We start from the raw sequence: 25,766 nt of genomic DNA, 5'->3' as shown, positions 1-25,766 counted from the left end.
TAGATTGCATATGATGATACAAGGCAAATACATGCCCTCTTGAAGATGCAGACCTATTCTGTACAAGGTTTTTCAACATATAAACAGATTTAAGAAGTAAATATGAAGCAAATATTTGGAGAAGCCAATCATAGTGCAGTCTTCCTAGCAGGACAGTTATACAAGTAACCCTTTAGCAAGATGCTACATCCACTTCTTGGAGCAAATGGCCAGTTCTGTAACTCAGATGCCATAAGGATGATGCGTGTCACAGGATGTAATAAATATTTCTGACTAATATGCAGGTAAGGATCCTGCTGACCCCCAGCTTGCATTTTGCTAAAATGATACCTAAGGCAACTCAATTCATAGATGAATTACAATTTCCTAGTAAAAGGATCCCAAACAAAGTTTCCAAGTATATATGGTCCTAAACTAAGGACCAGTGACCTCACCCCATAAATCAATTACAATAGTAACCTATAAATGCCAAAATAAAAGTAGAAGAAGAAGAAGGGTTGTCGCCACCTAGCTGAAAATGATGAAAAATAAGAACCCAAACATCCACTCAAAAACAAGAAAATAAATGAAAAGTCTAGATCATAAATAAGCAGAAACGAAATTGCAGCAATTCACTCAAATCTAGGAAACTTAGACAATGGTGCAAACCATGCACTACTTCATATTAGAACTTTTAACAGCATATAACTGATAAGAGTTCAACAAACCAAAAATAGGGCCATTGTTAGTTTCTGAGCTACAATGGAATCTGCACAACAGACACACCTTTCTCCAACGTAAGCCTGATATTTGAATTTATCAGAGACTAGTTTCATCTTCTTCTATTTCTTTTGATCAATGACACTTCTTATCTTCTTTTTCCCAAATATCTTACAAGTTCTCCCAAAATCAAACACATATAGGTCTAGGCGACTAGCATCCCCCTTGTTTTATTTCCTCCTCCTTCACGTGAACTCACCCCATAAATCAATTTAAAACTGTAACCTATGAATATCAACATAAAAGAAGAAAAAGAGTTGCGGCCTACGTGTTCTTAAAGTCACAAAAAAGACGATCGCCAAGCACTTGAGACTGGATATTTATATAACAAAAACTACTCACTGGTAATCCTGGCCCTTCAGGCTATGGTGTGTGCTTTAGAAATTATGAATGTGTGTTCCTAGCGTGTCTTTGCAGGAATATTGGTCATCAGACGAATTTCATAGCTGAATGTTTAGCAATTCTAGAGGCGGTGGAGTATGCTATTAAGAGAAATTGGAGGAAGGTATGGGTGGAGTCAGACTCGACATCTGCGGTTAATGCTTTTGGAACTTCAAGTGTACCTTGGTGTATGAAGCAGAGATGGCAGAGATGCATAAATCTTTTAGATTACTGCAAATTGACTCCAGTTTGGAGAGAAGCCAATTTCACAGCAGATCAATTGGCAAAGTACTCGGTCAGTTTGCAAGACAATGATCAAGTTGTTTTTATTGTAAAACCCCCATGGATAACCAAATGGGAGGGAGGTTCCAGAACATGTTTATTATAGGTTTTGTTAAGTTCTTATAGTGCTACTGTGTGAGTAGACTGTAAGTAACTCCTTATGTACTCTCCTCCTCCAACCAACCTTTTTATCAATACAAATTTTTGCTTACTGAGAAAAAAAAATAGTAGAAAACACAATTAAGCCAAAACAAAATTGCATAAACTCACTCAAAATAGGAAAATGAAGATGAATTTCATGAGCTCAAAACTTTACCTTATCAAAACCTTTTAACACTGTACAAACAAAAAAGTGTTAAAAAGTGTTACATTGTTGGCTCCTAAGCTTCATTGTGAAATCTGCAAAAGGACAAACCTTCTTCAACATGAGATTGCTATTTGAATCCATTCGAGACTATACTCATCTTCTTCTTTTTCTTCTGATCAACGATACTGTTCATCTTCTTTCTCCCAAATATCTTACAAGTTCTCTCGAATCAAAGACATACATGTCTAGCTGTAGAAATTTAAATAAAGAGAATTATTTATTGTTAGTTGGATTTTTTACATTGAGAAAGCAAATGTTTAAATAGATGTGGGGCTGAATAAATCAATATAGAAAGATAGGACAGAAGATTATAAATAAATTCTAGAGATAAAATCTTACCATATTAACTTAGATTAAGAAATATAAACTTACAATACTAATATAAATCTAGACTATTCCAATCCAATAGATATTATGCACATATTGCATAATATATTCTAATAAGTCTTCTTCCTTAATATATTCCAATAATATATTCAAATTCTTCCGTAATTTGAATTTAACTTTCAACCCGGTCTTATAAATTTAAAGAATTTTCAACCCAGTAAACCTTTTACTACTCCCGTTCCCTACTACTATGGCATCTTCAAACTCTGCTAAGTCTTCTTCAGACAAGACTAAAGTCCTTCAAGCACTCCTTAAGGCTAATAATCTTGAACAGCAATCTTTAAACTCTGCTGGCCTCAAATCCTTTGACGAGTTTTCTCCTGTCAATTTTGAAGACCCATACCCTAGTCAGCGTACTGTCGCCGTACAGTCTACTCTTTCTTCTGCTCGCCAATCCGCTAAACAGCAAGATAAGTCCACTGCCGGCGAGCGCCCTACTCCTACTGTTGCTTCTGATGCACTGATCCCTTTTTCTGGTATCCACATCATTTATGCTCCTCGTAAGAAGTTGAGCTCTTTTACTCCTTCCTCTTTAATGTTGGACTATATAGTTCATCAGATAAATTTCAACTTAGTTGACAATTTTTACTTCAAGAGAAGTGCCCCTGACTACCACCCATACATTCTACGGCTATATTTCGCCATCATCTTCTGGATACAGTGCCTCCGCGCTGGCCATGATGTCGCTGATCTTGACGTCAGTAAGCATCAATTTTTGATTCGCTTCCTAGATGCTCATCCCCTCGAGAGCCTACCAGTTCCTGGCCCTCTCATACCGTTGTTCAAAACGCTGTGTTCTTCACAGCCTGAGATCCCTACTTATAGTAAAGTTTACCCCAAACTGCCTGCTATTATAGGCCCTGACCGCCGAAGCAACTTCATTCGTGAAGCTACTGATGCTTTCCTCCTTCCCAATGTTCCTGGAATTTTTGCACTGCTTGAGAATCTCAATTCTATCATCAATGCTGATCAACCCCGGTTCCCCAAGAAAGGTGCCCACATCCCTGTTACTGCTACCGCTCTTCAGGCTACAATATTTGGCCACCATACTTTTCCTGTCCCTGCTGACCGCACAGACCTGGATAAATGGTCTGAATGATAACCTCCTTGAGTTGGATTACTTCCTCTCAATGGATAATTCTCTGGCTTGGTTTTCCCAAGTTAAGAATGTGGCAGCCACTGCCGCTGCATATTTTGAAGGATCTGGCTCCTTAGTTGACTGTCCCCCTCATGGGATAATTGTTGGAATCTTCATGTGTATTTCAAATACTTGTGTGTTGTTTAGTCCCACATTGATGAACCACCACTAGCAAGTGAGGTATTTGAGGTGAACCTCTAGCATAAGGGCGTGCCCTTAGGGTACAAAGGCTTTTGTGTTAGGAGGGAGGACTCTCAACTTGAGACCGAAGTAAAGGCCGTGTAGGTGGGTAGTGGATTATCAATAGCCTAAACTTTTTCTTTTTGAACAAGTTTCGGCTGGAGTTCCACTTACAGTTGGATTCTGTATCAGCTTGAGAGTTCTACTTCAACTTGGTTTTGTGAAACCGAATTGGAGAGGTGTCCTTCTCCATCTATGATACGATCATACCTCTATATAAACACTGCTGTGTTCATAAGAGGGTATCAATCACAGAACACAGAGAGAGAGAGAGGACGCAGAGAGATAGAACTCGTGTGCTCCTGCTGCTTCTATATCGACTAAGACAGAAGTCGTGCAAGCTTCTGCTACTACAAAAACAGAACTCGTGCATACTATCCCTTCATCTCAATGTCTACACCTAATCGGAGAAACAGATAAGTCTTTCATTGTTTTCTTTATTCTCTTCTTCCGGCCCGCCGCAGGAGTTATATTGTTGTTCTAGAACGTTTCTAGTGCAAAGTGGCTGTTAACCATTGAATCCTCGTGAGGAAGACGCCAGCTGTTGCCTTTCGCACCATTGGAAGGGCTTAAATCTTTCCTTAAGGACTGACCTAATCCGCCTTGGTTATTACCGTTATTCGTCCTTGTCTTCTATTGTTTTCTTTTATCTGCATACAACAATCTTAAGGAAAGAACAAGATGTCTACACCTGCTGACACCACGCCGATCAAAGAAACTAGTGCACTCGAGTCATGGAAGTAACTTCGTCTATGAGAGATTCGTACTCTCTTGAATGCTTGCAATTTACCCAATGTGTTAAAGATTGAATCCTTCAAATGGTTCACACTTCGCGATGGAGAAAGGGTGTTCGACCTCTAGATGTACTCAACTATGTCGATCGGCACCCATGGAGGTTCTAATGATTTGAAAGAAAAATCGCCGCTTTGCTCAATGGGAATAAGGTATGTCGTCATGCTATTTTGAGTACCTTGTCCAATGAGATTTTTGATATTTATTGTTCAAATAAGAATGCACATGATATATGGGAGAGTTTGAACAAGAAATATATAATAGAGGATCTTGGTTTCGTAAATATGCTATTGGGAATTTTCTAAAGTTCCATATGAGAGGATAGAGATGTAACGTCTCAAATCCATGATTTTCATGTCTTTGATTAATGATTTGAAAACCGAGGGTATTAATTTACGAATCCTTTGTTCTTTGGATGTTTGATTGAGAAACTCCCCGAAGTCTTGGAAACACTATAAAAAAATAGTATGAAGCATAAAAGTAAAGCGAGATGACTCTTGAGGATGTGATCATTCACATTCACATAGAGGAAAATAACAAGACTTCGGGATGAGGTGTTGTCTAAGAATTCCATTCTAAAGCCAATATCGTTGAAGGTAATCCCACAAATCTAACAAAACCTCTAAGAAGTGAAGTCCAACAAAAATAAGAATTTCAAGGTCAAAGGCACTTCTTTTTAAAAGGAGTGGTACCGGCAATAGAAATTGTTATGTTTGTGGTAAACCTGGACATAGGGCTTTTCGGTGCGCATACAAGAAGAAAGACACCGATGATCCTCCCAATGCTAATCTAGTTGAGGGAGATGATATTGTTGTTGCTTTTGTCGGTCACAAGTGTTCATAGCCACCGGGAAGAGGAAACCGGGTACTAGATTTGGTGCCACCCGCCACGCCCTGTGGTGATGTTGAAAGCTTCTCGGACTACATACTAGTGAAAGATGAAAAGGTATATATGGGTGACTCTAGGTCTGTTCTGTTGAGGGGAACAGGCAAGGTTCTGAAGTTAACTTCAGGGAAACCCCTTTCACTTAGTAATGTTCTTCATGTTCCCGAGATTAGGCCGAGAATCTGAAGGCGTGTCCCATTGGGAAAAGCTGGCGTCAAGGTGACTTTTGAGAGTGACAAGTTTGTTCCGACAAAGAATGAGGGTTTTGTTGGTAAAGGTTATTGTAATAACAAATGGTCTTTTCATGTTGAATGTACTTGACAACATTATTATTAATAAGAATGAATGCATACGCTTATTTGCTTGACTCTTTTTTAATATATGGCATGGTAGACTAGGACATGTGAATGTTCAAGATATGAAAAGGATGAAAGCATGTGGTTTATTGTCTAATATTTCTGATTTTTCTAATGATAAATGTGAAATATGTCTTTGAGACTAAAGCCACGAAGAAACCCCTCAATATCGCGTGTCTAGAGATAAAACTGAATTACTAACTCTTATTCATAATGGATTTGGGTGAATTCGAAGTACCATGTCTAGAGGGGAAGTTTTATTATATTACATTCATAGATGACTTCTCTAGGTACACCATGGTATATTTACTTAGACACACAAGCATTTGGCAGGTGAGATGTTTCTCAAGTACAAAGTCGAAGTTAAAAACCAGCTTAACTCAGAAGATTAAGAGACTTGGTCCGATAGGGGTGGAGAATATGAGTCTAACCCCCTTCCGGGACTTTGTGACAAGAGTGGCATTATTCATGAGACTACTCCACCATACTCTCCCGAGTCTAATGGAGTAGCCGAAAGGAAAAACAGAACACTTAAAGAGATGATGAATGCTATGCTTGTAAGTTATGGAGCTTCCCTGAACTTGTGGGGGGAAGCAATCCTATCTGCTTGCCATATACGAATAGGATACCCAACAAGAAAACAGAGAATAAGACACCATATGAGTTATGGAAAGGTCATGTACCTAACCCGACATATTTAAAAATGTGGGGTGTCTTGCTAAGGTTCTTGTGAACGAACCTAAAAAAAGAGAAAATTGGGACCCTAGAACCTGTTGATTGTATGTTCATTGGTTATGCTCATAATAGTCTTTTGCATATAGATTTTTAGTAGTAAAATCTGATAATAACCTTGTCGATGCTAACACTATTATAGAGAGTAAAAATGCTGATTTCTTTGAGAATTTGTTTCCTTTGAAAATTGGCATTGAGAGGTTGGTAGCTCCTAGTGAACAACAATCAATTGAGATCCTGAAATTTCTGAACAAGAAATTGGGGGAAGAGTAAAAGAGAGCAGGAAATCCACCAATTTTGGTGATGACTTTTACACATTTCTTCTTGATGATGATCCTGTGACGTATAATGAGGCAATCAGTTCTCGAGATGCTCCTTTCTGGAAGGATGCTATACACTCAGAACTAGATTCGATTATAGCTAATCACACATGGGAGATAGTTGATCTACCTCCTGGGGCGAAACCTATACGTTACAAGTGGATCTTCAAAAAGAAATTGAAACTAGATGGTTCCATTGAGAAATACAAGGCTAGACTTGTAGTCAAGGGGTTCTCTCAGAAAAAAGGCATTGACTATTTTGATACTTATGCTCCTGTAACTAGGATTTCTTCTATAAGAGTTCTAATGGCTCTAGCTGCTATTCATAATTTATTTATTCATCAAATGGATGTAAAAACTGCATTTTTGAATGGTGATCTTGATGAAGAAATATATATGATGCGACCGAGGGTACGATAGTTAGGGAATGAGCATAAAGTATGCAAGTTAGTTAAGTCTTTATATGGGTTGAAACAAGCCCAAAACAATGTCATGAAAAGTTTTTGTTGTCATGATGTCTAATGGATATCACATAAATGATGCTGATAAATGTATTTACTTCAAATCTTTTGATGTGAATTCATATGTGATTATCTGTCTATATGTGGATGACATGTTAATCATGAGTCCTAGCCTTGATGTTGTGAGAAACACCAAGATGTTTTTATCCTCCCAATTTGAAATGAAGGATTTGGGAGATCTTTGATGTGATTCTTGGAATCAAAATCATCGAAAACGATGATGGCTATCGCCTTTCACAAAGAGCATTATGTTGAGAAGTTTTTGAAGAAGTTTAACTTTTATGATAGTAAGCCTGTGTCGACACCTTATGAGGCAAATAGTGAACTTCAGAAAAATGCTCAACATGGTGTACTTTAGTCTAGATATGCCCAAATTATTGGTAGTCTCATGTACTTGATGAATTGCACTAGACCTGACATTGCTTATGCAGTTAGCAGGCTAAGCAGATACACTCATTGTCCTATTCAGGAACATTGGAGTGCGTTAGAGATTAGCCAAGTACTTGAGAGGAACAATGAATTACACGGATAAGGTTTAGACAAACTCCACCGTGATAGAGGGTTATTGTGATGCAAACCGGATATCCGATTCTCATGATATCAAGTCCACTAGTGGTTATATTTTCACCCTAGGTGGAGGATTAAATTCGCTTGGAAATCTTCTAAGCGGACCTTGATAGCTCGTTCAACCATGGAGTCCGAGCTTATTGCTTTAGATAAAGCAAGTCTTTGAGGCTCGAGTGGCTTAGAAACCTCTTGGCAGATCTTCCTATTGGTACAAAACCGCCTCGGTTGTACCTATGCATTGTATTTGTCGGGCCTTGAATAGCAAAGGCAAAGAACAAATTGTATAATGGGAAAAGGGCATATTCGATGCGAGACTACGGTCTATCTACCGGCTGGAATCTGGAGTTGTGGCTCTAGATTATGTGAGGTCGAGTTAAATTTGGCCGATCCTCCTCGACAAAGCCACTTAACAGGGGAGACAAGTGGTTGATCGTCGAGGGGATGGGACTTTTTGCCTTAGATGAGGGCGACAGCGACGGCAACCCCACCTATGTGATTGGAGATCCCATGAAGTAGGTTCAAAGGGAAAAACAAGTCACCTCGTCACTTTGGTATGCTATTGTCTTTCTTTGAGACGTCCCACCCTATGACTAGATAGCATTATTGTATACTTTGTATAACTTGAATAGCAATGAGAAAAAAAAGGATGAGTTATTTTACTCTTAATGGAATCCATAGTCCATTATTTTTATGAGATGGTGTATTTTAAACTGCTATGTACACTTGATGGATATCCACCTACGTGAATGTAGAACTGGGTCGGTTCTTATGAGTAAGCAAATACTCTAGAGCATTCACATAACACAAGAAGCAAGGGCCAAAAAAGCAACACCCTTGAAACGGCATATAATGAAGGAGCAATGTGGGTGCATGTCCTCTATTTTACTACAAGGGAATATTGGTTCAAAGATTTTTTAATCCACCACTTTCACGTATTATAAGACATGTTACCCTATGAGTGGTTCAAGCCCGAAAAGCACCAGTATCTTATGCATTGTTTTTCGATTCTCTCGGCATTTTGTTAACCCATTTCTTTTGTAATATCCTATTCCAAAATAGTGGGGGACTATAAGTATTTTGAAATAGTGGGGATTGTTGGAATCTTCATGTGTATTTCAAATACTTGTGTGTTGTTTAGTCCCACATTGATGAACCACCACTAGCAAGTGAGGTATTTGAGGTGAACCTCTAGCATAAGGGCGTGCCCTTAGGGTACAAAGGCTTTTGTGTTAGGAGGGAGGACTCACCCAAAGCCACACACGCTCCATCCCGCCCTCGCCGAACCGAACCGAAATCGGAGGTGTGGGTCGTCGTGGGCTTGGGCTGTTAGTCTAGTGGGTAGTGGATTATCAATAGCCTAAACTTTTTCTTTTTGAACAAGTTTAATTTTGGAGTTCCACTCTGATTCTTGCCGCTACTACGAGAAACGTAACTTCGTGCATACTATCCCTTCATCTCACCCTACACGAATCAGAGAAACAGATAAGTCTTTCATTGTTTTCTTTATTCTCTTCTTCCCCGGCCATGAGGAGTTATATTGTCGTTCTAGAGGGTAGTCCGTTTCTAGTGTAAAGTCGGGGCTGTTAACCATTGAATCCTCGTGAGGAAGACGCCATGTTGCCTTTCGCACCATTGGAAGGGAAATCTTTCCTTAAGGACAGCCTAATCCGCGCCTTGGTTATTACCTGTTATTCTGTCCTTGTCTTCTATTGTTTTCTTTTATCTGCATACAACAATAATGTCAAATCAGATTGTTGTAATGTTGAACTCCTCAACTCCTGCACCTGTCCCGCCTACCTGCTCTGCTGACCCAAGGGCCTTATTCCCTTTTGCTTTCAAGCTCCGCACCTCTGCCCGATCCCTCCCCTCACTCTCCGAAGCGATGGCTTCCATGGCTCAAACTAACATTCGGATGGTTTCCAACCACCCTTATCTAGCTACTTTTGGAATCAATACCATTGCTGGTGAATTTTGGGACATTCACCCAAATGAACACTCACCCTCTGATGATTCATCTTACTTGTCTATCAATGACACTGTCAAGAATATGATGAAGAGCAAAGTTTAAGTTCATCATACGTTTTCATTGTCATGCTGTTGCATGCACTGATTTCCCGTTTCTTTCTTTTGTTAGAATTAATGGTTATTTAGCTTTCTGCCCCACTTTATATATGGATATTAGCTTTTGGCTCTCCTAAGTTGCTAAATTCATTTTTGGCCCTAGTTCTGTTAGTTGAATAAGTCAACTTTAACTCCACAATATGTTTTCCTACTCACATTTTCGTAATGGCATAAATACCCCTCACACGCGACACACGTACTGATTTTATTGAAAACAAATAAAATTTACACGTGTCAAAATCTTGTGGTTTCCATCCAACGGTTACTGATAATATTAAGTTTCCATCCAATGTTGTACCAAAGATATGTTCTTTTAGTTATTCTTTTACAATTAGGCTTATCATAAATTCAATATTATTGCAAGGAATGGATTGAGAGAAGAAGTATTTGGATGTAATGTCAAAAGGAATAGCTACTGTGCTTTTGATCTTGTGTCTACTTGTATTGGTTACTGCTGAAGATGATGAATTCCTGCGTTGTAATTGCGATGAGGAAGGATTTTGGAGTATTGAGAGCATTATGCAATGCCAGCAAGCAGTTAGTGATTTTTTCATTGCGGTTGCATATTTCTCAATTCCTCTCGAGCTCGTTTACTTCATAAATTGCACTAACATCCCATTCAAATGGGTTATGGCTCAGTTTATAGCGTTTATTGTACTTTGTGGAATGACGCATTTACTAAATGGATGGACTTATGCGCCTCATACGTTTCTGCTGATGTTGGCGTTTACTATTTTCAAAATCCTCACTGCTTTGGTCTCGTGTGCAACTGCAATTACTCTCATAACTTTGATACCTCTTCTTCTTCAGTTAAAGGTAAGAGAGCTCTTCTTGAAGAAGAAAGCTTTGGAGCTTGATAGGGAAGTTGGGATGATGAAGAAACAAAAGGAAACAAGTTCGCATGTACGAATGTTGACTCATGAGATTCGGAAGTCTCTTGACAGGCATACTATCTTGTACACCACAATGATTGAGCTGTCCAATACTTTGGATCTTCAAAATTGTGCAGTTTGGATGCCCAATGAGGATAGGACAGAGATGAATCTTATCCATGAATTGAAAGGCAGGAGTCGTGTTTTCAATCCCATCTAATGACCCAGATGTATTGGAAAAAAAAAAGTGAGGGAGTGAAAACACTAAGTATGGATTCCGCTCTTGGAGCTGCAAGCAGTGGTGATGCTAATGAATTGGGTGTTATGGCAGCCATTCGGATCCCAATGCTTAGGGTGTCAAACTTTAAGGGCGGGACACCAGAGTTGATCCAGGCATGTTATGCAATACTTGTTTTGGTTCTTCCAAATGCAAATGGTGGAGTTCGGAATTACCAAGAAATGGAGATAGTGAAGGTAATTGTCAATCAGGTGGCCGTTGGATGGAAACCACAAGATTTCGACACGTGTAAATTTTATTTGTTTTCAATAAAATCAGTACGTGTGTCGCGTGTGAGGGGTATTTATGCCATTACGAAAATATGAGTAGGAAAACATACGGTGGAGTTAAAGTTGACTGATTCAACTAACAAAACTGGAGCCAAAAACGAATTTAGCAACTTAAGAGAGCCAAACGCTAATATCCATAAATAAAATGGGGCCAAAAGCTAAATAACCCTAGAATTAAGATAAAATATTATAATTCTAAAAACCAAAAACTATTAAATTTAGTTCTGTTCTTGCGTTCTTTTTCCGTTTGTCGTTTTTTACCTTCTTTTTTTTATTTCGACTTAAAACAAAATCTTACCAATATTAACCTAGATTAAGAAATATAATCTTACAATACTAATCTAAATCTAGACTATTCCAATCCAATAGATATTATGCACATATTGCATAATATATTCCAAATACTAGCATCCTCTTATAATAACCTTGTTCTATTTCCTCCTCCTTCATATGATGGAGGAGGAGGAGGAGGAGGAGAGTTTCAATAATACAATCTTCCCAATCAATATAAGCTACTTTTTCTCTCTGCTTTCTTCGTTTTCTACATTGCGAACCTTAGCTTCTACCAAAGCCATATTTTTCTTGTCACTTGGAACAGAGTTGGATGGTTGCATGATTTCATCAACTCGTTTCTTTGCAGCATTTATCTTCTCTCTTCTTCTTTTAAAAGCCAACTCTCCCGCAATAAAAGATGGAGGCAAACCATTAAAACCAACATCCTTCTCCTTCTTCTAAGAAAAGCTTTTGGCTCATATCTGACATTCCAGACAACCAATCTTTATACACCTGAATACCAACTTCTTTCTTCCTTTTTTTTTTATGTAATCCTTTTCCCCCTCATCCACCGATTTAACATAGTGATTTTCATTCAATAAGTTTCTATACATGTTAGCCAAACACTATTGAGATTTCTTAGCATTGTCCATATCATTAGAACTAGCATTTCCAGAAATCCTATTTCAAGTCTCATGCTCAAAATATTGAGAATCATTTTCCGCACTTAAATCATCAAAATCAAATCCAGTTTCTTTTCTCAAACATTCATTAACCATTTCTTCCATATGAAACTCATGCATTTCAATAAACTTCCTCTTGTCCCCACGCTCTAGCCTCGACTTAATTTCCATATATTGAATAGTACCAGTTTCATTCTGTTAGGATGAAGGACTTGGGTGAAGCTAAGAAGATTCTTGGCATGGAGATTCAGAGAGATAGAGCAAAGGACAGAGTTTGGTTGTCTCAAAAGACATATTTGAAAAATGTACTATAGAAGTTTGGTATTGATGGGAGCACTAAGTCTGTGAGTACTCTTCTTGCCCCTCATTTCTGAGAAGAAACATTGGCAAGCTGTGAAATGGATTCTATGGTACATTGTTGGTACTGTAGATGTTGGTTTGAAGTTTGAAAGGGATACTAGTCAGCTCTATGTGGGTTATGTGGACTCTAACTATGCAGGTGATTTGGATAAGCGTTGGTCCACTACTGGGTATGTATTTACTTTAGCTAGTGCTCCGGTGAGTTGGAGGTCTGTACGGTTGCATTGTCTACGACAGAGGCAGAATATATGGCAGTGACTGAGGCTATGAAAGAGGCTATTTGGTTGCAGGGTTTGTTGGATGATTTGGGAATTGTGCAGGATCGGCTTAAGATTCATTGTGATAGCATGAGTGCTATATATTTGGCCAAGAACCAAGTTCATCATGCCCGAACAAAGCACATTGATGTGTGGTTTCACTTTGTCAGAGAGATTTTGGAAGAGGGTGATATCTTACTTACTAAGATAGCCACCAAGGAGAACCACGCTGATATGTTAACCAAAGTGGCTTCTAGAGTCAAGTTCCTCTATTACTTGGACTTGATTCGTATCCTTCATTTGAGATGATTTGGCTCTTATGAGCATATGTGAACTACGATTGGCTTGATCCCGTTTAGAGGGTACGTATGCAACCATTATGTGGTGTAGTCGTTGTTGGTCCTTCGAGACATTTGTTTGGTTCTTCGAGATATTTGTTTGTTTTGGTTTGGTGTAGTGGATTGGTCGGCTCGAATTTGAGAAATTCTCGCCAAGGTGGATGGAGAATTGTTGGGATGATGGGCCTTATGGGCCTTTGGTTATGCTGAAATGAGCCAAAATTTCGTATTCCTTTGAAATTTCAGCTAAACTACTAAAACAAAGTTAGGGTTTTAACCAAAGGGTGATGAGAGATTTGTGAGTTCTTCTAAAATGGGACTTTGGGTGTTCTATTGAACAAGGTGAGTGTGTAACACTATTTGATTATCTCAATTTAAAACTTCTCATTTGGTTATGGATTAGGCGTAAGCCAAACCACTAAAATCTTTGTGTCTCTACTACTTAGTTGTTATTTCTTACATAGTTGATATTTTGTTTCCTTTGGTTGGTTGTGATTCACCACTCCTCTCAAGTTGTTGTTATTGTTATCGCCATTTGTAGTTGTTATCGCTTCCGCTGCACAACAAATTGGTATCGGAGCCAAGGTTCTACTTTGGGTTTGTACTTGTGGTTATTGGAGGAGTCCGAGTGTTTGGAGAAATTCTCAAGTGAGTTTATTAGTTGATTAATGTGGTTGTTGGTATTTGGGTTCTCTTTTGACTATCAAGTGTGTGTTGAAATTCCCAATAGGGTGTTTCTTTGGTTATTATGGATTGTTTGGAGTGTGCGAAAATTTGAGAATAGTATGTCAACGGAGTCCACCATTACTCCTACAACTTTTACGTCTAAGGAGAAATCTCCTATGACTTTGAATATCAATCATTCAAGAATTGATGTGGAGAAATCTCATACGACTTTGAATATCAATCATGCGAAAATTGATATGGAGAAATTAGATGGATCTAACAATTTTAGTATGTACGTGGTGTTGTGAAGTTATAGATGTACTATGCCAACAAGACTTAGATGATGTATTAGATGAAAAACATCGGATATAGAGGAGAGTGTTTGGGTTAAGAAAAATAGACGAGCTTGTGGTATCATAAGATCATGTTTGGCTAGGGATGTGAAATATCTTGTTCTTAATGAGACTTCGCCCAAGGAAATCTGGGGAATCCTTGAAGAGAAGTATTTGGATCATTGTCACCAAATTCGGCGTTTTTTTAAAAAAAAAACGCGTTTAAAACCCAAGATATTGGCAAGGCGTCTTGTTCCAGTTTAAAACCCGGGTTTTAAAAAAAAACGCGTTTTAAACTTAAAAACCATTTAAAACCCGAGATTTTGAAAATCTCCCGTTTAAAACTTTTTTTTTTAATAATCTAAAAGAAAACGCGAGAAGAAAAATGGGTTTTGGAGTTTACCCTTTTGAAGAGTGGGTTAACGATTGACTTATTGAGACTTTGCTTTGGACTATTAATAATTGAAAATTTTAAAGTTATTAACTTATTTGTAGTACTTGATTATGTCATTATGGTTGGTAAGTAGTATCTTATTTAGAGTCGTGTTTTGGTACTGAATCTAAAATTTATAATATTTGGATGAGTAATTATAATTTGATACTTTCATGTATTTGAATTTTCTTTCATTTGTATTATTATTATTTTTATTTTATGTACCTATTTTTTTTTCCACTCTTATAAAAAATCAAACTCCTTATCTATTATATTCTTTATCATCGGTTTTTACCGTTTCTTTTACGTATTATACGTTTTAAACCCGTTATTTATGTCCTACGTTTTTTTATGTTTTTTTCCCGATACGTTCCGTTTAAAATACGAGCTAAATTTTTTTTCAAGTACACTATTTTAAACACGTACCGTACTTAGTGACAATGACTTAGATAAGACAATGGAACACAGTCTATAATAAGATAGTCAATTACATTTTCTTAAAACTAATGGCAGTCAATACTCTGCCAATAGTAGGTAATGTAACTAATGGCAGGTAACGGTAAGTGTATTGTAGTTGTTAATAGTTTGATTAAAGTAAAAACAGTCATTGTGAACTATTAATGCAGGTAACGGTAGGTGTATTGTAGTTGTTAATAGTTTGATTAAAGTAAAAACAGTCATTGTGAACTATTAATGTAGCCGGTCGGACCGCAGGCGGACTAATTGGCTAGTATCAATAATTCGTGTGTGAATAAAACAATCTTTAAAGTTGTTAGCAATAATTTTAAATTAGTTAACATGCTAATTGCTAAATACGACAATGCAGTATCAAATATTATTACCGTGTCTTTTAATTAGTCGGCTCGGTACCACCCATGAAGCAGCTAATGGGTGCCGTGCGCTAGCATTCCTCGTTGAAATAACATGTTTCGCAAAAATATTTAATGGGATTCATCATTTCATGATACGAGAAGAGACTCAAATCTCAGAGTTTCTCTCCACCATTCGCTCTACACCTCATGTACAAATACAATTAATAAACACCTGATGTCTGTGCGAGAATGCTGGTAGAAACGCATCTTCTGCCCGTGTTTTTCACCCTCAAATGTCCTGTCCAAACGTATCCTATATCCTCTAACTGTAATTATTAGCAATCATTGGCCATTTACCTTTTTTCATTATTTAAGGTAATCATCAAGCACGTTGACAGTGATATTTTACCCACTCAGAATAAATAATTATATATATCCAAATAATTATATATATGAGGATATCCTCGGGTAGACGAACTCTTAAACTTTCCCACGCAAGAGGAAATTTCAGCCAAATGAAAGGAAAAGGACACCAGAGTTATCTAAATCAACTCAAGGAGAAAGAAATATAAGACTTGTACATGCAAGCTAGCCTGTTGTCTTCCCCCTCACCTTTTTACAAGTAAGTATCTATGGGATTCACTAACACTCTAGATGTGCTGGAACAATGCCAAATCTCTCCAACATCTGTTTCAGTCCCAAAAGTATCTCTCCCCCTAACGTTTTTCGATTTATTTTGGGTTACTAAGACTCCCGTTCAACGCCTCTTTTTCTATGAGTGTCACCACCCCAAGTCCTATTTCATGGACACCATTCTTCCCAACATGAAACACTCTCTCTCCCTCACTCTCCAACACTTTTTCCCATTTGCTGGCCATCTTACATGGCCTCAAGATTCAATAAAACCCGAAATCCTCTACGTGGATGGTGACTCGATCGGTTTCTTTCATTGTGGCCGAGTCTGGTTATGACTTCTACACATTAGTGGCTAACCATGTAAAAAATGACAATGAGTTCTATTCCCTTGTTCCTGAATTGCTCAACATGTCTAATGACAACAAACTTGCTCCTGTATTAGCTTTACAAGTAACCTTGTTTCTGAACAATGGTATTTGTATTGGTGTCACTTATAATCACGCAGTTGCAGATGGTGGGATAGTGATTCAATTTATGAGGTCGTGGGCATCGGTTTGCAAATTACAAAGCAACACTGACTCGTTAATCAAGTCGCCACTGTGCTACGACAGAACCATGGTTAAAGATCCAAAGGGCATAGAAAAGATTTTTTTGAACTCCTCTAAAGGTAACATCAACAAGGACACATTCAACACAGCAGTTCCAAATATCTATATAGATAATCCAACGGACAAAGTTCGAGCCACATTTGTGATCACCCAGACAGACATTAAGAGACTTAAAGAATGGATCCTGTCGCGCCTCAGTACACGGCCACTGCACTTATCGACATTTGTTGTAACATGTGCTTATGTTTGGACTTGTTTGGTAAAGCAGCATGGGGCGAAAATGGTGAGAGTGCAAGTGAGGACCATGTAAAATATTTTCTTTTCGCAATGGATTGCAGATCAAGACTAGATCCACCTTTACCTAAAACATATTTCGGTAACTGTATTTGGGGAGGGTTTGTATCGGCTAAACAAAGTGATTTGGTTGGGCTAGATGGCATTGCTATTGCAGCCGAACTTATTGGGGCAGTGATTAAAAAGATGGACAATGCTGATGAAATAATGAACATGGAAAAGATGGATTCTTACGACTTTCCAACAATAGCAGATCATCTCCTTTCCGTTGCAGGTTCACCAAAGTTGGGAGCTTATGAAACAGATTTTGGATGGGGGATTCCAAAGAAAGCTGAAGTGGTTTCAATAAGTGCAACAGTCTCTTAGCGAGTGTCCGAATGAAGTAGGAGCTGTCGAGGTTGGTCTGGTTCGTAACAAGATCGAAATGGAAGCTTTCAGTTCTTTTTTCGCGCAGACTATCGACTGTTTTCCATAATGTTGATTGTTGAACCTGTTCTGTGTCATCCGTTGCCATTACCTTCATTGAGATTTGAATTGTGTCATTTTATTGCTTTATGGAGTTAGTAACAATACTGTAATTTATAAGCAATCTGTTGTTACAGAACTGAACTTCAAATTCCCCATTTGGAAGCTAGTTTATTCTCCACCGTTGTTTTCAGTACTGTTTGTTTTTCATTCAGAGAAGAGGGCGTGCACGCGCTCAACTATAGCCAGGCCCAAGCGGCGCATGCGCCCATGCCGTGAGAAAGAAATTAGTTTTTTTTTTTCAGCTTTCGCGAAACAACAGTACTGGAAGTTAGAAAAGTAGAGGGCGCACACGCTCTAATATGCCTTGCCCAAGGCGCGCAGGCGCTCCACCGCATTCACAGAGGCTTCGATCTTTTTCGGTCCAGTATAAAAACATAAGTTTTATTTTCTAAAGAACTTAACCTAACCAATACTAAAATATAGACAAAGATTGTAAGAGTGCATTCTAAATGAGTGTTTTGTGTGTTCATTCTTTGTGAGTGAATTGAGAGCTCTTGTAATCTGTTACTTTGTGCATCTACTAAAACTTGGAACTCGCCGGTAGACGTAGGCACATTGTCTAACCATATTATATCCGTGTATTGTGGTTTGTTATCTTTTACATTAGTCTCTTTACTTTATATGTTTGTTAATTAATATTGAGAAGTGTTGGGATACTACTTGGAGGGTGTTGAAGTCTTGTCTTGTAAGAAGAGATCAATTCTTGTGTAAGATTGATCTAATTGCTATGGATAACATTGTTTCCGCTTTAGTTATTCCCATTTACATTGGAGGAAAATTTATTTTAGAAATGTACACATTACACATTTACACCTACCCTTTTGTTTAGTACATTACGAAGGTTTTCTGGGGCAGGTATAAGCAAGCAAGGTCAAGGACTCAAGGCTATGTTCTAAACGGGTCTCCATCTGTCCCACACTCAGCAAACTATATATGGAGTGCTCATTAGTATTTCAGTGCACTCCCTGCTCGAGGCAAATATAATTTCTCGTACATTAGAAATTTCTTTTACATAAATATAAAAGCAGATATCAAGCGTAGGGTATAAACTAAAACCTTTGCCTGTCTAGCATTCCATTTATGCAGAGTGGTCAATAAATTTGTGATAGAGGCGAATAGACTCTACTTAGCAGAATACATGAAGCAAATAAGATAATCGGTGAATTAGTGTTATCCCACTATATGAGTCAATTAGGATTTCCCCATAGATGGGAAATTAGGGTCTCTTTCCCAAATACACACAAAAAAATTTGGTCAACCCAATTTGACTTTTTTTTGTGTATTTAAGAGAGAGACCCTAATTTCCAAATCCTAATTTGCTCATCTAGTAGGGGTAATATTGGTTAACCGTAAGATAATTTATTGCCGGTTATTAGTATGATAAACTTACTAGTTTTCGAACCCGTCTTATGAACGGGTGACATTATATAAGGAAAATTTAGGTTTTGGTTTTTGTTTTTGACTTAAGAAAATTGTCTTCAAATATCTCATAGAAATATGAAATATAGAGTATGATCTGGTGAAAATATGAAGTAATTTTGGTGAGTTATAAAGCCCGTGGATGGACGTTTTCAATTACGCTTACTCATGCCAGAACAAAAGGCTATGTTGAAAGTTATTATCAACCAAAAAGACAAACACTATAATCGTAGTTACTACTAAAATTGTTGGGTAAGCAGAGTAAAATGTTTGTTATTGTTTGGATGCAATAAGCTCAAACACATGTAAGTATTATTATTAAACTTTAGGATTGCCAAAGTATCAAATTGTAACATTCATAAAAGCACCTACTTGTAATCAAGCATAGTATTTAATTGGTTTACATTAAAAAGAATTGTACTGAGATGTTTCATTTGCTTTAAGGTAATGTAATACCCGTGGGAGTATCTTTGAAAAGGTGTCTATCCCGTAGAGAGGTTATGTCGTATATGGAAAGGCTTCTAGCTTTGTAGGGTGTGATTATGCCAAGTATGTATTCTCTTGCACCAAGGAAGCTATTTGAGATATGTGGCATAAGTAATTGATCTACTAAATCCTAAAATGCCGGATGTCCACAAAGTGGTGGAAAGTGAGAACAAGAACAATATGGTAGGATGAGGCGTCGTTACTGTGCAATATCCTCATAGTCACAAACTCACGGTTACATGATATTAGCTCCTAAAATAGCAGTTTGATTGTTGTCTACTAATCCAATGAAGAAAATATGATAAGTTATATATATTAGTGTGTTGCACATGGGCTAGTATCAGACCACTTAAGCTCTAATAATGCATTTGGTTGTACAACCAACATCTTCCATTGCCTACAATTAAGAGCACTCTATATTGAAAAGAAGTAGATTCATGCATTTATATACATAAAAAGATGTACATAAGAAAGAAACACGAAAATGAGTAAACCCATATTGCATCTTAAATTATGTAGCTCTATAAAAGGTTTAAGTGTGAAGTGTAGCTGAATACATTGAAATTGCTGAGACACCCAAACCAACATGAAAGCACGGAAATCTGCTACTTGAAATTTCAACAATGTATCAATAACCAAATCTATGAAAAAACTTGTTTGCAATACCGTTTATGCATCATGAACGTACGTGTACATTTTCTTGTAAGATTTTCCCCTAAACCCATATACTCACAACCGCCAGTGCTCCATTTTTGCATTTTCTTGGGAAGGCATACAACTATGCAACTGCACCAAAATGCAAATTACACATTACTTGAAATTACACAAATATCAAAACATTCAAAGCAAACAATAACATAATTTCCCTTTCAATCTAATAACTCATTATATTTCCTTCTAACGTTGTTAACTATCATCAATTAAGTGGAAATTTTTTTGTAGGGGAAAAGAAAGAAAATATCCAGACGGATAATCTACTTGAGAACAATTCTAATATATTTTTCAGAGAACTGACATTTGTACAAATCCACACTTAAATACAATTATAATGGAAGATGTACATCTAGTTGCTATTGATAATCTTCCAAGACTTGTCAAATCCTGTTCATTGGTTTATTCTAAGCAAGTATGCTTACCATGAGATTGTTACCATGTTTTTGTTTTATTCTCTATGATGCTACTGTGAGCCTAGCTTAATCATATATAGAAAATATTAATGCCTTTATTTCCTTTCCAGATTTAATTGTAGCCGAAAAACTGAATTTAATTAGAGGTTATGCTTGCAACAAATAGACTATATAATTGAATAGTTCAAGTATGTATGTGTTTCTATTGTTTGACATCTATATATGTGTTAGAAACACATTTGAGTCTTTCATGCATCTATATATATCAAACATCCCACAATTATTTGCGCATTTGTCGTTATTTCTAACTATGCATGTCAGATCATCACATGTGTTACTAATTATGCATGTCAGATTATCAAAAGTGCTTTGACAGCGCCTCAAAATAATAAAAAGTTGAGGATATGTTTCAGAAATAATTCCATGTACTAATAAATGTGTAGCTTCCTTACTCCATTACCTCTAAGCATTCCAAATGGAGATAACTTAGTGAAATACATGCACATATAAAATTTATAAAAGAAAAGAAGTTTAATTATATATATGCTTCTTCAAATTCAATTCTTTTTCATTGGTTTTGTGTTCTAGGAGGATGTCTAAGAAGTGTCTGAATAAACAAATTAAGTGGGAGATTATATTACAATTTGATGATTTAAGTTGTTAAACTGTCTCATACCATAGTAATTGGTTGTTTCTCTTTGTTCGTCTATTTTTTAGTATAACTAATCTCCTACAATTATTAGTGTGACTATTACTAATACCTTCCCAAGACCCTTCTTTTTAAAGTAAGATTAGAGTTAATTTTGGTTTGGAGAAGGGGTTTTATCTCACGAAGGGAATGAAGGGGTGTCTCGGAACAACTACATTTATGTGTTTTCACACCTGGAGTTAAACTAACATAAGCATTTCTCTACAGCCCAATAACATGAGAGATCTAACGGTTATCAGTTGTGATAGGCACCTGGTAAAATCTTGAAAGGATAATCAATCTAGCTTATCCTAGGTATAGTGCAATTTGATTGGGGGGTGTCGACTATGTCATCAGGCATCAATGGGGTATTCCAATATTGTTTAGTGTCTAATAAAACAATAGAATCTATACACACAATTATCAATAAATATACAAATTGAAAGAACAATGCAAACCAAAAGAGTAAAAAAATTATTGTACCTTGAATAGGCTCACCGCTACACGGAGGCGAGCAAAGGCCCAACTTGAAGCATAGAACAATCACCCCTAGAGGAACTTCATCTAGTTTTTTTATTGCATAGCCTAAAGTAAAATATCAACACATTGTGAGTAACTCAGTATTTAGTTATATGTCATGTATATGATAAGCTAGTCGATCACAAATTTCATATCTACCTATCAATACACAGAATATAGTCAGACTATAGATGAAGAAGCATAAACAAACTCCAAAGTTCATATATCAAAGTGTAACATTCACAATCAGCATACAAATATTTGCAACATAACCAAATGAGACACTTAAAAACACTTCTCAAAACAGATAAGAAATAACACCTGAGTTTCATTGCATTCAAATCAGCCTTCGGCGACGCAGAAATCGATGCCATAGCCTGCACATGACCATTACAACACATAATCAATCATACACTCCTTAAACACTAAATTTTAAGCAATCCCAATTGTTTATAAGACCCAACTAAAAATCAAAGAAAAAAAATTATTGTTTTTTAAGTGTATACCTCTTTTAAGCAATCCCAATTCTTTATAAGACCCAACTAAAAATCAAAGAAAAAAAATTATTGTTTTTTAAGTGTATACCTCTTGAACTCTAGTAGAATTAAGCTAACGATCTTCGACATGGTCAGTAAGCTTGTCAAGTGCTTTACTTTGTTGCTGCAAGTCTTTTGAGTCCTCTACTCTATCAATCCCTTCTTCTCCTCCCTCCATTGCTCTCTCTCTCTCTCTCAAGACGCTTACTCAAAACCTAATGTATGAATTTTGTTATTAAGAAGATTTTTTTAATTTGTATTTAACACCATAATAATGTGATAGCACCAATGTTTCACCAAGATAGCATGAGGGCAGATTCTAAGGGGTGGAATAGAAGAAATGAAACACTTAAGAATATAAAACAAAGTTGAAAAATTCAAAAAAACTAACTTACTTCTTAGCATTCTTCTATGATGTCCCTTGTTTTATACCTATATCGTAGATCATCAAATTGAAGAAATTAGCAAATATTAAATTCTTTACCAAAATTTTCCCGGATAAAAAAAAAGAAGAAGATATACCATATACTATTAAGGTATAGACCCAAATTCTATGTCTAATAATGGAGTTGTTACGTGCTAGGATGATTAGACTCTAGTTAGCACAAAATAGAGAAACAAATATTGGAAATTTGAAGTAGAGATAATGGATAGAGAAATAGGGAAAGGGGTCTAACTACCTCAAAATCACTGCAGCAGTTTCGAGCCTTGACTGAATAGATTGGGGGATAAAAAATTGCGCATTCATAAAATATAACACATTTGTTTAACTGAATCAATGAGTGAAAATGCAAATCGTGAAAAAATTTTTTTTTTCTAGTTTGAGGAAGGGTTTTTTTATTAGTAGGTCCTCTCAAAAAAAATTCAAGTAGTCTTTTTATAAACGCAGGTTTTGACTTTTGAGAGAGAAACTGGTTTTTCTTTTTTTTGGGTGTTTCTCTGGGGCAAACAATTGAAAATTGAAAATAGGTGGAATTCTTTGTTTTGGCGAATTATTGTTTTTGGTTAAAAGCTGATGTGTCCAGATTTGAGGAAAAAGGGATGATGACGTGGTTTCTTGGGAGCATTCTCAACTACTTAATATTAATGGTCTTTAAAAAAAAACTAATGAGATGAAACATAAAACGAAGTTGGCAAATCAAATCTTACTGAACTTCTACTATTTTAGTGTTATATCGAAGAGTTAATATGTTAATATTTGTGGAAGTGTGATTCGATTCTCTAATTTCAAAATGGGACATCCAAAAACCAATAAAACGGAAATTCTCAGTTCATACCATAAGCAAAAATCAATAAAACGTACATATTGGTCGCGACTACTCCATATATTTTTTGGGTTTGAGAAGACAACAATACCATAAGAACACAACACTACTACTCAGTATTTCATCATACAACATCTCAGCTTATAAGCAATTGGATTACTTGGATCACAACATATTATAGATTGAAAGAGAAATTTTTTATCATGGAGAGAATGGAATTCTACACTACAATTGGCAGATTTTTCACCTTTGGATTTTTAGAAGAAAAGATAATCTATTACTGAATACTTTGCAAGAGTTTGAAAGTATTACTAAAATAAATGATACTATACTTGGTACTCTAGTAGACTGTGGTGCTGGTGGCAGAGAAGTCATCAAATACGTTGTTTTGGTTAAGGAAGAAGTGATTTTGGCAAAGGAGGAAGTGCTACTGGATTTCAAGAAGAACAAAGCAAAAGGAAGTCTTTTGGGCTTTCAAAGGCGCATTTCTGAAGAAATGGGGAAGAAGAAGATCTGAGATGTCTGCGTTTTCTTTCTTTTTGGGTTTTTTTCTTTCTTTTTGGGTTATTAATTACCCTTGAATAATTGAAAATATGAAAATAGGGTGTGGATTTTTTTTTTTTTTTTTTTGCCGAATGATTGTTTTTCCTCAAAAAAAAACTGACATGTATGTCCGCATTAGAGGAAAAGCCTCTGGCGTGATTCAATGATATGTGAGCATTCTCAATTGCTCAATATTACTAATGTTTGATAAAAATGGGAATAACATTCAACCCCCATAATGAAGAAACAACGACTAAGTTGTTCTCTGCAAGTTTGATGACTCATTCATAAATCACTATCAATCATGATTAAACCCCAACCCATTCATAATTCATAATTCATATACTATAAAAAATAAAGGATAATAATAGAACCGATGAATCACGCTGAAATTTTACCTTTTAAAATTTCAATTTGTTGCACCCTTCTAGTTGTTTGGATCGTGTCGAATGACTTTGGCTCCCATATAATAGACATACCCGTTGGCTAATCTAATGCAAAACATCCCCCAAGTGATAATGCAACCAAGTGTCCAAACCTCAATATCACAAAAAAAGTGTCAAAGAGCAAAATCTAAGTTATAAGCTCCCATCTCGGTTGTTTTCAATGTCGGGTTCATGTAAGTTTATTCTCAAATAAAACACATTAAAAACTGAGTAGAACTAATAATTAATAATTGCAGCAGAAATTAAATAAAAAGAATATGGTTATTTTAGAAAATGTATACCTTGTCCCAAGAAGCACCACTCAAAGGAAAACAACAAATCAAGTCTCAAAAGCCTAGCAAACATGCCACCCCCGAAAGCATCTAGTCCTTTTTATTAATTTAATTTAATTTAATGAGACAAAAAATTAAAATATTATCGAATTCAGTAGTAATAATGAATGAAGAAAATTGGAGGAAGGAGTAATAATAAGTTGGGTACCAAGCAACGGACATGGAGAGCTTGTTTAATAAAGGGTCCTTTAACGGGATTGAAGAAGTCGACACTCTTGTTCTTCTTGTTGTATTTAATGCAACGACCTATAGGACGATGCCGAACTTAGCAAGAGGAGGGATTTTTTCTGCATAATGACGCGTTTTGTAACAATTTATTTTGCTCTTAATGTTCAAAGCTTAAGTATGACAGTTATTAGTGGAAGGAACTATGTGACTCACATAATACTGCTTGAAAACAACCCATCCATTTCTTCCAATGGAGTTTGTGACTTTGTTCTTGCGTTCTTTGCATACTTGCCAACAAGTACACTTTCATAAAACTTAACACGACATAAAATAGTATATGGCTTTTCCTATTCTACTACTTCTCATTCAATTATGTGCTGCATTCCATTATTCCATTTCCCCTAAATAACTCCATGAGAAAACAAATAATATACATGTAAAAGCAAACCATTGTGGAAAACGTAACGCGATATTATTGATCACATATCCCGACAATCCCAAAATAGCTATATACCCAATAATTAGAACCAACATAGCAAAAACTAAAACACCCAACCTTAAAAATCTCAAATAGCTCTTCATAAATATACACTATCTTAACATTTCAAAACTTATATAATTATCTCACCAAGATTCGAGAACACGCCATTAAAGCCATGTGGGAAAAAGAGGAGAAAACATAAGTCCATTTTATATTCATACCCACATTTCTAACAAAATAAACACTGTC

General features: G+C 36.6%; 2 protein-coding genes, 2 long non-coding RNA genes and 1 pseudogene across 4 annotated transcripts in view; 3 read left to right on the top strand and 2 right to left on the bottom strand.

Moving 5' to 3' along the window:
- Positions 1-1,698: 1,698 nt before the first annotated feature.
- Positions 1,699-25,766, bottom strand: part of LOC147478042 (uncharacterized) — a 34,008-nt gene continuing 9,940 nt past the window's right edge. The window contains exon 2 of the long non-coding RNA XR_015208167.1: positions 1,699-1,978. This is a non-coding gene — a long non-coding RNA (uncharacterized LOC147478042). The remainder of the gene's footprint in view (positions 1,979-25,766) is intronic.
- On the top strand, positions 1,972-9,920 carry ILR2 (iaa-leucine resistant 2). The gene is made up of 3 exons (XM_086583241.1): positions 1,972-3,182; positions 3,253-3,418; positions 9,470-9,920. Exons 1-3 carry the CDS (start codon positions 2,367-2,369, stop codon positions 9,793-9,795), a joined length of 1,308 nt encoding a protein of 435 aa, XP_086439367.1. The 5' UTR covers positions 1,972-2,366; the 3' UTR covers positions 9,796-9,920.
- LOC147478046 (ethylene receptor 2 pseudogene) lies at positions 10,213-11,682 on the top strand (annotated as a pseudogene).
- LOC147478045 (phenolic glucoside malonyltransferase 1-like) lies at positions 16,232-18,274 on the top strand. Its single transcript, XM_086583216.1, is given in 2 exon segments — positions 16,232-16,950; positions 16,953-18,274. Coding segments are annotated over 2 exon segments (978 nt in total). The 5' UTR covers positions 16,232-16,365; the 3' UTR covers positions 17,346-18,274.
- LOC147478044 (uncharacterized) lies at positions 19,898-20,194 on the bottom strand. The gene is made up of 2 exons (XR_015208681.1): positions 20,022-20,194; positions 19,898-19,979 (listed from the first exon to the last, which is right to left on the bottom strand). It is a non-coding gene; the product is annotated as an uncharacterized LOC147478044 (long non-coding RNA).

The sequence above is a fragment of the Coptis chinensis genome, chromosome 9 (assembly GCF_015680905.1).
Source record: "Coptis chinensis isolate HL-2020 chromosome 9, ASM1568090v1, whole genome shotgun sequence".
Taxonomy (NCBI): domain Eukaryota; kingdom Viridiplantae; phylum Streptophyta; class Magnoliopsida; order Ranunculales; family Ranunculaceae; genus Coptis; species Coptis chinensis.
Note: the sequence above shows the minus strand (reverse complement) of the source record. Positions and strands in the feature narration are given on the sequence as shown.

Excerpts from the sequence above, each read along its gene's own strand:
- ILR2 (XM_086583241.1), top strand. The coding sequence starts at position 2,367 with ATGGCATCTTCAAACTCTGCTAAGTCTTCTTCAGACAAGACTAAAGTC. Across the intron at positions 3,183-3,252 it reads AGAAAGGTGCCCACATCCCT|ACCTGGATAAATGGTCTGAA; the intron begins GTTACTGCTACC and ends CTGACCGCACAG. Across the intron at positions 3,419-9,469 it reads TCCCCCTCATGGGATAATTG|CAAATCAGATTGTTGTAATG; the intron begins TTGGAATCTTCA and ends CAACAATAATGT.